The sequence below is a fragment of the Stegodyphus dumicola genome, chromosome 8 (assembly GCF_044657685.1).
Source record: "Stegodyphus dumicola isolate Sdum_Otavi_A_Nest chromosome 8, ASM4465768v1".
NCBI lineage: Eukaryota > Metazoa > Arthropoda > Arachnida > Araneae > Eresidae > Stegodyphus > Stegodyphus dumicola.
In genome coordinates, this window is record NC_140775.1 from 168,829,557 (window position 1) to 168,843,320 (window position 13,764).

General features: G+C 30.6%; 2 protein-coding genes across 5 annotated transcripts in view; one reads left to right on the forward strand and one right to left on the reverse strand.

The window, feature by feature from the left end:
• LOC146996031 (uncharacterized) overlaps positions 1-1,457 on the forward strand; it is a 114,561-nt gene extending 113,104 nt beyond the window's left edge. For both annotated transcript variants that reach the window (XM_085822722.1, XM_085822723.1), the window contains exon 2: positions 1,248-1,457. The gene's annotated coding sequence lies outside the window, so the exon portion shown is untranslated. The remainder of the gene's footprint in view (positions 1-1,247) is intronic.
• The window catches only part of mRNA-cap (RNA guanylyltransferase and 5'-phosphatase mRNA capping enzyme), a 91,992-nt gene that overhangs the window by 33,386 nt on the left and 44,842 nt on the right, over positions 1-13,764 (reverse strand). For all 3 annotated transcript variants that reach the window (XM_035354944.2, XM_035354945.2, XM_035354946.2), the window contains 5 exons: positions 11,832-11,940; positions 8,920-9,023; positions 8,715-8,818; positions 7,191-7,292; positions 846-981 (listed from right to left, as the gene is read on the reverse strand). In XM_035354944.2, the coding sequence (XP_035210835.2) occupies positions 846-981; positions 7,191-7,292; positions 8,715-8,818; positions 8,920-9,023; positions 11,832-11,940 (555 nt within the window). The remainder of the gene's footprint in view (positions 1-845; positions 982-7,190; positions 7,293-8,714; positions 8,819-8,919; positions 9,024-11,831; positions 11,941-13,764) is intronic.

Sequence of the window (13,764 nt, forward strand, 5' to 3'; positions counted from 1 at the left end):
CACTGGACTGGGTGGCAGAATTTAATACCAGAAGCAAAATGTTTTTCATTTAAGAAGTGTCGGGCAGCAGAGTTTAGGACCCACAGAGGCGAAATCTTTAAAGTTGGCCCCTGTCACGTATGTACATTAATAAAAATTTATAGAACATATACCTTGTAACAGTTTGAATTCTTGATATTTGATCAGTGAATATATAAATAGAGATGAATATAAACAGTGAATATATAAATGGAAATCTGCATTATCTTAATACAGAACACACTATTATTTCATAATGAAAAGTAATGGATTGATCTAAAATGTGGCTATTCAACTTATTCATCACAAGGTGCCTATTTATTGTGACCTATTTTTTTAATCTATCAGGTGCTATTTATTTATTACGTTGTTATTTTATATTTTTCTTGCATTATATGTCTCAAACAATATAAAAGAGGAGGAAAACTCACATAAAAAGCCTAGGAAACTAATCTTTAAGGGATCTTATTTTTTTTTTTTTTTTTATTTTAATTTTATTTTCATTTGAAATAAAGTTTAAAAATTCATTTTAAATTGCAAACATGTAAATTCGTTACAATGGTGGTGATAGTTTATAGCAGAAATGACAATGTGTTACATATATATGCAATATTATAAATCACAAATTAATGAAACAGACACAACGGATTTCTTCTATATAGAAATAAAACTATGTTATCATTCTATAAAAATTTACTGCTTGCATAGCCAAAGCCAGGAGCCACTTCTTAAAGCAATTACTGACATAATTGTCATTTGTATAAATAATAAGAATAATGAGTAAAACAAAATTAGACAGAAATGCAGAAGCAGACAATTTAAATTACCCCATCTAAAAGTGTATTAAACAAGTGCTTGTCAGGTTCTTTCCTACGGGGAAACCATAAACCATCTACTTTAAAGACACAGTTATCCCGATCAATGAAATAGATCTTATCTTCCTTATCTATAAGCATCATGTACCTAACAACAGAAAATATTAGTTAAAATGTGTATAAGAAAGAACCATAAATAAAATAAAGCACAATAAAACAGATATAAAATAAAAACAGACATAAGATATAAATATAAAATAAAGCACAAGATAAATAATTTTAAACAGATCTTGTTAAAAATATTTATATGTCAGAAACCTAAATTTTCATTTTATTTTATGATATTTTACCATGCCTCAGTAAGGTTTTTGTGATCATCTAAATTACATATGTGTTTCTTTCCTCCATTTTTAGGTGAAGGCATTTGAGTGAGGGAAATAAATAACTATACAGATAACAATGAAACTGTTGCAGAAGAAATGCTCTTCAAATAGAAGAACTTTTGTTAACAATTTATTGTCATTAAGAAATACAAAAATACTAAGCATATTGGCTCACTGTAAAACACCGTACTTTTATACAATTTTAAAGAAATTATTAATAATATTGAGTGACTGAATATGACTCTAAAATTCCTGCAGCAGCACTTTATTTATTTTCTTCTATGCCAGAAAAGTACATCATAATAATTTTATATTATGTATGGTTACAAAATTTGTATATATGTAAATACTTTTAGTGAAATTATATATGAAATTGTAGTACCTTTTGTATAAGGTAGCATGAAATGCTTGAAAGAGTCAAAGCTCTGCTGGAAAAATAAGATTACAAAGGGAAGTCTATTTAATATTTAGTAAATGGCTATCTCGCTAAATTGGCATGATATTGCCAAGCTGGAGAATGTTTTGGAGATTAATTTTTGTTGCCAAATTAGGGAAGAAATCTTCAAAAGCCAGCAAACTTGCCAAACAAGAAAAAAAAAAAAAAGTATTTAAAAAATTTCTGTGGTACAATCCTAGTATACACTACAGCCTTGGCACAATTTTGAAAATTGTCGCCAAATCCCATGTGTTAGGATGTTAGAATAGCCTCCATATACATGTACATACATTCTGACATCCATGATACTCTATATTAGGATTACACCGATTTTTTTACGAGAATGAGAAGATATTTTCAGCTGAAATTAAATTTCCCCTGGAAAATTTTAAAATACTATGGTCAGCTATGGTCATACTATGGTCCAGCTGAATTTAAAAAACAAATGCTGATGACTACCAAACTATAGAATGCAGTGATACTAAATGGCAGTGGTCTTCAAACTGAGTTCTGCGAATCAAAATAAAAACGTGATATATGACATATGTCAAAGAAAATGACATGCAGTGGTTTGCAAAACAGTTTAATAATGGAAAATGAATTACATTTAGACTACAGTGCTAAAAATTTTACAGCGAAGCACCTTTTCCAACAGAAGAAAACTAAAGAGAATATTTCCTAGATTAGAAAAGTATGATTGGATAAAAAATCCATTGAAGTACTACAATAAATCAGAAGGCCTATCACTAAAGGAATGGGAACAACTTATCAATATATCAACAGATTTGGCATTAAAATCTAAATTTAAGCAAGAACAGCACCTAAATTTTTTGTTGCAGATTCATGAAGAATACTTAGAAGTTTCCACATAGCTATAAACATTTTAATGGAATTTGGAATAACATATTTAAGTTAAAATCTCTTTCAATGTACATGGCAACAAAAACAAAATATAAACAAATTAAATGCAGAACATGAAATGCATTAATGCTATTAATGAGTAAATGACATTTATTTTATGTTAAAATTTTTAATAAGAATATAATATTTTCTTTAATTGTTTCTACATTAAAGAACCTACAGTATAATGATCTACTTTAAATAGTATTTTAAAATATATTTTTCTAAGGCTGGGATGGCAGTTCCCTCAAAAAACCTTATAGTTCTAAGAGTTCAGTTAACAAAATATGAAAACCACTGCTACATGGTGTGACAGCTTGAAAAGCACTAAAATTGAACTGCATATGATGGTCCCTCTGGATGACTGTTACCATTCTCAGACTCAACCAGTCTTGCTTTTATACAACCAGTAAACACTTACTGACACAAAATGGATTCAAAAAATTAAGCATGTAATAATAAAATCAACTAAATTTGAAAAGTAAAGCTTTGATTAACAAAAGATTGCACATAAAGGGAGAGATGTGTTTATGCATGGGGGGAAAAAAGCATTTTGAACAAAAATGAAAACAATATTTAATTTTTATAAATTCCGTGACAACATCACATTTAGGTCATAACAAATTGATGTTTAAAGCTAAAAACAAACAAAACTTAACACCAATAAGCTATGTGGCTAAATTGGACCTTCATAAAACTTTACCGTAATGGTTCCATGTCTTCAATGAGGTGATCAAACACTGCAGATGCTAGCAATGGTCAGTACTCAATTTGGACAGTTTTCAACTGATCTGAGACTGGCTAGAGGACGTAAATGCACAAAGACAGCATGCCTGACGGCATTCCAAGGATTTTCAGCAGGATTAAGGTTGAGGAAATACAGTGGCCACTCCATACAAGAAATGTTGTCATTCTTCAAGTACTCGTTAGTTATGCTGGCTAGATGGGAATGGGCATTATTATCCATAATGAGGAAATGAAGATCAACTGTTGCAGTGTACATTTTCTACATTACAGCGGGGTTTACCGTGCAGCCATTGTTGAACCATCTTTAAAGATGTACAGCCAGGTGTAACACCCTATTGAAATTGCAGCCCATACCATGATGCTGCCATCTCTGAATTCATAATGTTTTGGGTCTGATTCTTTATGCCTTGTTCTCTTCAGATCCTAGCAGGTTTAACATTGGATGGCAGGGCAAATCTGTGAACAGTATATTATGCCAATCTGAGACAGTCCGATTGAGTTGTTGATGTCACCACTTTAAACTTACTCCTCTGGACTGAATAGATAGTGGAATACAAGCATTTAGCACTCGAGTATACAGCCTCTTCAGGTGAAGCCTTCGGCTCACAGTACTTGCAAACATTGTCTTAAAAAGTGCCACTGCAACTATGGATGTAACAGTTGTACAAGTCAGTCATAAATTAAACTAGACTACTACAGCAATATACCAGTCTTCAAAAGGAGCTGGAATCCTAGGTTGGCAAGGCACAAAACTCCAAACGACTCTTTGACTTCTTTCCACATTCAAGAAATTACCGAATGATCAATGTCAAAGAACAGAGCTACATCGTTGACTATCTTGCTTCAATGCATCCAACTTCATGCTAGTGCTCGTTACCTGACATCTGTCTTCTTTTAGCCATAGAAACTTGTGGAATATCAGCAAAAATTATCTTATGACAGTCATAAACACTTTGTATCAGCATTTCAATACATCACCTCAAACCCTTCAGAATGCTGGTGTCTTCCACAACTTCCTAATTAGAATATGTTTGGATAGTGAATCATGATTGACTATTACATATGATACTAGCATGTTGCTATTTGCATCCACAGCTATTTTCACACACTCAAATTCAATTATGCTTTTGAAAATTGCTAGTTTGTACTATGTACTTAACTTTTGGAAGCCAATGTATTTCCAATATGCCTTTGCTAGTGATGACTATGAAAAGCTGCTAGTCACATCAGAAATAAAAGGGTTCATCCATCTAGTCTTTACTGCAATCAAACAATAATAACACTGTGGCACAGCTGCTGAGATTTCTAATTATTGAGTCGAAGATCTGTTAGTTAGCCAGTATTCTACTTTATGAAAATCTTAATACAACTGTATCTAATGTTGCACCTCTTAAAATTCCATATTAGGTACTGATAAGTGAGTTTACACTAAGTAGACAAGACAGCTATTTTTGTCACTCTAAAGATACTGTGATTTGAAACCTTATACTTATGGTTCTCAACCAGGAAGGAATTCAACAGATTTACCTGTTAAGTATTTATAGTTTTAGTTTATGAATCTAAAAAACAACTTTTATTCAAGTTTTGGTATATGTTTTCTGTACTTTTCATTGTTTAATTTATAAAACACACTAAAACATTATCTTAATTTAAATAAATGTGTATGTATTTTTCGAATTTTAGAAAGGAAGGGAGAAGAATGATCATCTAATAGGGGTGAAAGGAGTGCATACAACAAGAAAGTTTAAAAACCAATGCCTTATATCACAAATTCTACAGTTAAGACGCTGTCTTCTTATGATCACAGCATGTTTGGATCCTTTACAAATTTCTGAGAAGTCTAGTTTGCCAAGAACAAATAAAAAATACTTTTCCTGATGGAATCAAGGTATTAATGATAGTTCTCTTTCACAGCAATTATGTAAGAAGTGTATTGAGAAGAAAAGTAACCATGTTGTCTGATAATTTCTATCACCTGTCTCTTAACTTTCAATTCTCCCCCCCTTTTTTTGAAGTTCTCTCAGCAACACAGTTTACAGTGATGGTTGGCAACAATTATTCTACGACAATAAGATTAATTAATTAAAGGAAGATTTACTATATTTTCTGATTATTAATAAGCACATCAATTCAGTACAACAACATTATAAAAGATGGTATCATTCAATTACTTCAGAAAGATATAATTTACTCAGGTAAACTAGAAACATGTTTTTTTAACCCCTTCGCGCCGACTGTCACGTATACGTGCCAGCAACAAACACACTTATCTACCAGCCGACACGCAGGCGTGCCAGAGCATTGTTGCGTTTACTACCGAATGTCACGTATTTGTGCCAGTACCTTGGAACGTTTTTCAAACTATAATTTCTGCCACAAGATGGCACTGTATGTCCATATGGTTTCAGATACATGTACATTAGACCTTCTACTCGAAATGAGAGAAGCATGACTCAGATACACGTGTTTTTGATTATATAAACAAACGGGGAACTAAATGTTTCCGAATGGCGTGATTTATGACGTCTCTTTAAATCGCACTTTATTCGCACGTGGTAGTTGTTTATTGTAAGTAGAAGTTTTATATGCGCTAAAGCGTTGAGTATTTCGGTTTACCATTCATGATATAAGGCATTGGTTAATGCTAGAAAATAAATATAAGGCATTCATGATATAAGGCATTGGTTAATGCTAGAAAATAAATATAAGGCATTTATGATATAAGGCATTGGTTAATGCTAGAAAATAATTAGATCTTGTTAGACGTGAATTCTTTCTGTTTTTACCGTTTCAATGTCGAATCGTCGAAAATGTTTAACAGAGCATGAAATAGCAGAAATGATGCAAAATATTTCAGATATTGATTCTGAAATTCTGATATTGATTCTGAAAGATTAACTGAAAGACATTTTCCAAAACTTTGTTGAGAAGAGACTGATAAGAAAATGAGACGATGATGCTTCGTTTGTTCACATTCCCGGAAAAATCCTCCAAAACAGCAAATGAGTTATTACGAGTTCAAGGAATGTAACGTAGGACTGTGTGTAGTTCCCTGTTTTCAAATTTTTCATACGAAAAGAGAATTTTTAGTAATATATTTAGTTTTCAAATGTATAATGTTAAAAGTCATAAAATGGTGAGTAATTAAAATAAAATGTGTAAAATATGCATTTAAACAAGAAATAAGGTAATTAAAGTATATATATAAAAATATCTTTAAAGCATAAGCTGTTTAAATACTCTATAGAGCATTATTAAACAATGTGTTGATACTTCGGAGATTTCATGGATTTAGGCTTAGTAGCAGCAAAGCCCCCGGCCCTGGAGAGATGCTCGCGGAAGACACTGCTGGCCTCCGCGATAAGCGCACGTTTTCACTACCCGGCTCGAAGGGGTTAATGCTAGAAGTGTTTACAGGAGCCTAATTTTTTTAGTTGCTATGTTATGGCATTTAGCCTTTACATAATTTACAAGTAAAAATTATTTTAATTCCTAGAAATGTAAGGAATTCAGTGAACCTCAACATTTTTTAAAATTCAGTGTCTCTCTCCCACAACTGTTTAAACTGAAATCAAATGGTGTGACTTGTATAGTTGAAAATGTATAATATTTAATATTAACCCTCTGAGCACCATGACCGGTTTTATCCGGTCATGAGAAGTTTTGTTAGTTGGCATATATTAGCTTATAATTTAAGATATTTTGCTTTCTTTAATAATGTAACTATCATCTTAATGAATTAAGTTTATGAAAATAGAGAATAAAATAATTATACAAATTTAATTAATAAATGCTGTTTTAATACTGGTCTTCATGACAGATCTAAAATCCTAAATTGCTAATATTTAATATTTGCAAAAAGATCAACTCTAGCATAAATTGATAACATACCTTGTACCATCCGCCTTCCAGCTCACTTTGTATGGTTTCTCGTGTAATAATTTTAGATTACGGATATCCATGGACACAGGCTGAGAACCAGGAAATCCAGAACTAAAAATGGTTACAATTACTTTCTGTTTTCACAAGTTCTTTGCATTATTCTAATACAGAAAAACATTACGAATAAATATAAAGGTACTTAAGTATTAGCACAACCACATTGGTACAATTTTATTTTGTTAAAGAAGAAAAAGAATGATGATTTATAATTATAAAAAAAAATTTTTATTGCACAAAATAAACCTTGGCTGAATATGAACATGCAAAACACGATTTTGCACACATGCATTATAACTCTCTCCATCTAATTCATTTGAGAATTTCAATTATATTGCACATACTGGAAAGCACCAGTCACATTGCAATAATCATCTTTAAATAAACAATAAAAATTTTAAAATTCATTCAAGAAACATTTCTTAAAACAGCAAAACCCGACATTTAAAATTCTCAATAATTTCTTGCATTCAGGACACAATACTAAAGCTTTCACATCATTGTATTCAAATGTAGATGTTTTTAATCCAACTAATGGATCAAGGAATCATGAAACAATCCACAGCCTATTATGTCAGACAAGCTTACATCTCTGCAAATAAAGCAATAAAAGAAGTAAGCATGATACTAATGGCATTTTGAAAGAACTTTAAGACACTGCAGAGAAATCATTAAACTCGCATGGGAACAAGTGAATTTAACAACAATGAATGTTTGCAGGTATCAGCTCTGGCCAGAAGTTGTCAAAGGATTTCCATCAACTGAAAATGAAGTCAAGAAAGACAAAATATGTAAAAGCAATAAGTGGCAAAGATTTTCAGATATGGTAGAAGGAGAAATAAAAATAATAATCCAAAATGAGGATCATGAAATGAAAAATGAAGAGCTAGACGATCTTATAACACAAGCCAATGGTAACAGCAGCTATAGGACTTCAATGCACAAGGAATTAAACAAATTTTAAAAAAGGCACAGGCACTGTCTGCTTTTATAATGGATATTGATCCAAATGAAGAAAGAAGAGAACACGTTATGACAGGTATTGAAAAACTGTTCATTCATTATGCAAAACATTTAATGAAATGCATCAGACGTTGTCCCATGCAAAAATCACCAGCCTTAAAAAAAAAATAATTGTATAGTGCACCTTCTTCCACTGCATGAATATTCCTCAGGAACTTTTAAAATTGAATTTATGATTAAAAAATATAATAATCTGAGCATAAAAACTTGAATTTAGAATACAACAAAAACGATGTAAACAAAAATGGCAGTACTGCTTATCAAAACATAAAACCTGTTATGCACATGGTTGTCAATGTTTGGTGCAGTGAAAATATGGCAATTTCTATTATAGTGGTTGCAAATAATACTTAAATACAAGTTAAATAAAAATAAATAATATGAAGAAAAAATTTTTGCACTGCAGAAGTTCAATATAGAAAAATACTTTATTAAAGCATATTATTATCATACTTTTTCCAACCACACATGTGCTGACATTTTTGTTGAATTGAATTTAAAAGGCTGTGGTCAGTAACAGGTGTTACACCAGGTACACCTTCCATAAAAACAGGATTCTAGATTAAAGTAATACTAATTAATAAATAAATAAAAACTTTTTTTTTCAATTTGTCAAATTTACACTAAATAAAATACAGATAAACAATTTAGATATTACCTTTTTATGAAACTCTTTTCGTTTCTTCAAAGGAGGCCTGTAATTTGATTTATCTTTTTCTGCTTCATTCAGAGTTTTGCCATCATCATCTACATCTTCAGGCTCTGAAATTACCAATTCATAAAGTATAAAAAAATAGCTATTTTACATGACAGATGACATCATCTGCTTTAACACAGAGATCAAATTCCATAAAATTTATTAGATGATGTAACTATGTAGATTTTAACAACTAAAACTAACACCTGTCAACAACTAACCAATATCCAAAGTAAACTTCAAAATCAGCCAACAAATGTCTAATCAAAAGTGATCAAATATCCTGGACTACATAGGACAATTCCACATTTCAATGCAATGCGCTGTTTCACAATATGATGCCTAAAATAACCCATTTTACTATAAATATTCCCAAATTTTGTTAATATAGTTGAAATTAATTTTACTAATGTCACTCCGTACAGCCAAAGATGATTTTGTACCATTAAAAATGTCTAATAATTACATAATCATGCTTTCTCGATACAGTAAAAGCACGACAAGCCTGCAATCAGCCAATTAGAATACTTAGAAACTTTTTTTTTTTTCCTGCCAGAAAAATTAAGCAAAGGAAACCACCATATAGCATGTACGATATACATGTCACCAAAGTACATCATATAGGGAACATCGGCAGTGAAAAGTTTCTCCCCAGCCACCAAATATAAGGCTCGCCAGGCGTAAACCTGAGTAATTGTCGATAAGCCATTTTAATTTTTGTAAAGAAGGAAATAAGTTAACAGACATTTAACTGTTTTTCCCTCACATTAAAAAAAAAAAAAAAAAAAAAAAAAAAAAAAAAAAAAAAAAAGAAAATAATGTTAAAATATGGAACCTGTCGTCTACACAACAGAACATACAGAAGTATTTTCAAAGTTATAAGAACCTGACATCATGAGAAGTATGTATGAGCATGACATGTAACTTTATTTGAAAACAGATGAACAACGAAGATGCAACATGAATAATTATAAGATATTTAAGTTTTTTTTTTTTTTTTTTTTTTGTACGCTCTAGCTGTAACTTGCACTTGTTGATTACCTAACTAGATTTAAAAAAAAAAAAAAAGAAAAAGAAAAAGAACAAAGAAAGACAGGAAAAAAAAAAAAAAAAAAAAACTTAAATGTTTCAGATTTTAAATTACGTCCAAAGGGGCGTTTTTTAACATTTTGTGTGTTACTTTCTTTATTAAATATCATGTTCCTCGCACTTAAACCATAAGATCCAATGCAACAGCAATATCGCAAAATAGTTTTAAAACGAGCATAGCTTTAGAATTTCCGATACAGAGACTCACGCGCTGGAGATAAAAATGTTTTTTCTGCACAACGTTGCCATTGCTCGCTTTGAAATCCTTGAGTTTGTTAATCAAAAATTCGTCAAAGTTTTAAAAAATAGGAAATCGATCATAAAACAAATTTCAAATTTCAAATTTGGTCTTCCACATGCTCATATTCGTTGGAGGATTACGTTATTCAAAATTCGATGACTCTATGTACCGTTGTTTTATCACAATACGAGAAATATACATACATTTATGCAGATTTTTCATTATTTAATTTCTTCAAATATAATGCAGGACTCTAACATTTTGTGGCAACAGTTTGAAAAGTGAACCGACATTTATGAGTCCGACGCAAAATGCCAAAACGAAACTAATAGTCCTTCGGGATTCAAATCCCTTTGGACTAAAAAAAGATTTACTTATTTCAACTTTTGCTGAAATGACCGGTGCACATTTGTTTGCAAGTTGCCACTAACTTGATCAATGGGATTCCATAATCAGATAAGATGTTTCACTTTTATGAGTTTAAAGCTTATGTTGCCTCTTACAATTGAAATGCATTTTCAACTGAAATCTTGCATAATTTTAAATGTTGGCTTTCAACATTCCAGCTGATCACAAGTAAAAGGACTTTTTTTATTATTTTTGAACAAAAACTTCTTCTACTCAGTTAGCTTTTCTACTGTATTGCTTTTTTTATATACTTCCAAGGTCAGAATTTTCATGTATCAAGCATTCAACATTTCTTGAGCTTTACAGATAACTGATATTTTACCGTATGCTTTAGAGAACTTGTACAGCCCATAAAATTATTATCTAGGCTTAAAAATAATGTGTAAAAGAATTTTTGGATTTCTATCCCAGCTGCACTTTATGCTTTAAAAAAGGAAAATCATCAGAAGAATTTTAAGTGGTTCATCTTTTGAATATATTTCATAATGTGGATTTTTAATATTGCATGACATGAAAAGAAATTAATACTTTCACAAAGGAAAAGTATCAGACAAAAAATTATTCATAGAAGATATATCACATTTACAGAGATATGAAATGCCTCAAAATTAATTAACTGTCCAAATGAGAAGCTGAAACTGAATGAAATAAGAGCAACTTTTTTGTCACAAGCATGTAATATTAGAGCAACTTTTTCCCCATAACAAACATGTAATATTAATAACTAGCTTTATTTCTCCACTTATTGGAAACAATTTCAGCAACACATCATGTATTTCAATAAATATAATTAACAAATCTCTCATAGTGACTTTCTATCACAGTGGACTGTATTTCAGAAAATACAAGTACTGAACATTATCAATGGTCACTACTTCACTGATATGTATATATTTTCAGGTAATCACCTTCAAAGAAGCATGTTTACTATTACAGACATTAAAAAAATTATGCTTCGAACTAAAAAAAAAAAAAAAAAAAAAAAACTTAACCTACATTGATTACTTTATTCTAGTCAAGATATGCCAGAATCTGCACATTTCTAGAATATATGGTTCCTAGTACATATTGTTGTTCAGTTTAACTTTTATTAGCTCTCATTCTTAACATTTAAAACAATTATATGCTTTCATACCATTGCACCAGTCTGGAAGAGGAGGAGCAGGCATCACACCATTTATGTCATCATACCTTCTAAATAACTCTTCAATATAATCCTCTTTGTATATTCCTGGTGGACGGGCCTGAAATTATCAAAAATACAATTTTTCCAAAGTTAACCATTATTCATATAATAACAATGAATGCTAAAGAGTAAATAACAATGGATGCTAAAAAGTAATTTATTTATTAAAATTGTGATAAAATACTTCAGTTATAAAAATAGTAATATTGATTACTATAAAACAGAACTTCTAAGTGTTCTCTTGAAAGCAATTCAAATTCTACTTTATAAAGTAGAATGCTCTGTGCACTTTCCACTCTTATACCCTTCGATAGCTATTTTTTTAAGATAGATTACTACCAAAACACATATATTTAAAAAATATTATTAATTAAAATTTATTCAAATTTATTATGGTACTAATTAAATTAAGAGAAGCAATTTTATATTTTTTAATAATCCTAGGCTATCACAGTTTTGTATTTAATATTTATTGTATTTATTCTTTATCGTACTAGCTGAAAAATTCAATAAATGTTGATGAGATGGATCACAATCATTCTGTAATTATTGATAAGAAGCATCAGTTAGAATGGTTTAAATTCCTTCTTTGTTGCTAAGATTAGAGTTAGAAGTTTGTAAGTATATAACTGGTAACAAATTTCACAAAATATCAGTCGGGAGAAAAAAATCACAGATGATTGTCATGTGCAATTTCTGAACTCTCAAAATTTCACCTACGGTGTGGTATATATCAACGTTCGCCAACCGGTGGTCTGTAAAAACTTTTTGATGGTCCGGAGAAAAATTGGGACATTATTTATATTTTAATGAAGATTCCGTTTAAAAAATAACGAGTAACAAAACCTATAATGGAATATGGATTATACCTCTTTTTAATTTTAGCTACTACTTTTAGCAAAATTCTTTCTGAATTTAGTGACTTTTAGCTATTTTTGCAAATGTATGTAGCAACAATTGAATTGGAGAGTTGGTATCCATGGATATGCTGCTGTTATCAATAATGGAATTCTCTTTCCTTTTGAATTACAAACATATGCTATTGAAGTCAATAATAACACAGTTTTTCTTGGTGTCAATAGGCAACTTGATGGATTTTTATGAGAACCATCTGCATTCTTGTTTATAATTGCATCACTAAAAGTTTCATTTTTTTTTGGGTCTAACTGTTGATCAATGGCACCATTGTGGAATAAGCGATGATTATTATGTTTACAATAATTAAAAATTGGCAGCATAACACTTTCAGTTTACTGATATTGCTTTGTGCTTGCCGGTTTGTTCTTGCTTTTCATTAAATTCCTCTTCAGTGATATGGAAATGTGAAACTTTATGTATAAGAAGGTAAGACTTTTATACTTTTCATATAATTTTTCAATGTGAACAAAATATGTGTATCAGTGAGATGTTAATAGTGTTTGAAATGTTACTCATAATCAGGGACATACCCTGAATTTCCATAAAGGCATGCTGCAGAACACCAAATGTTTCGAAAATTACATTAACAAATGAAAATTAGAATTACATGTATTGGAAAGTTGAACATTGTTTTGCATATTAATATGTTGTTTTTAAGGTCTGATTTTAAGGTTTTTTTCCCCTAGATAATTCATATTAGTAGTCCGCCAAATATAAAATTATACATGTAGTAGTCTGTGAAGTTCTAAGGGTTGACGACGACTGGTATATATGTAGTTAGTTTGACTTTTACTTTTTGCCTTTTTGGAAATCTAGGAGGACCACAAATTGAGAAACAGCTGTTATTAAACATTTATCAGTGAAGCTTAAATTAAGATCAACCGTATCCCCCATAAAAAAAAAAAATCTTGTACAACAGCATTTACTTTTAGCTAAATGAAAAAATATAAATCTCATGAGCATG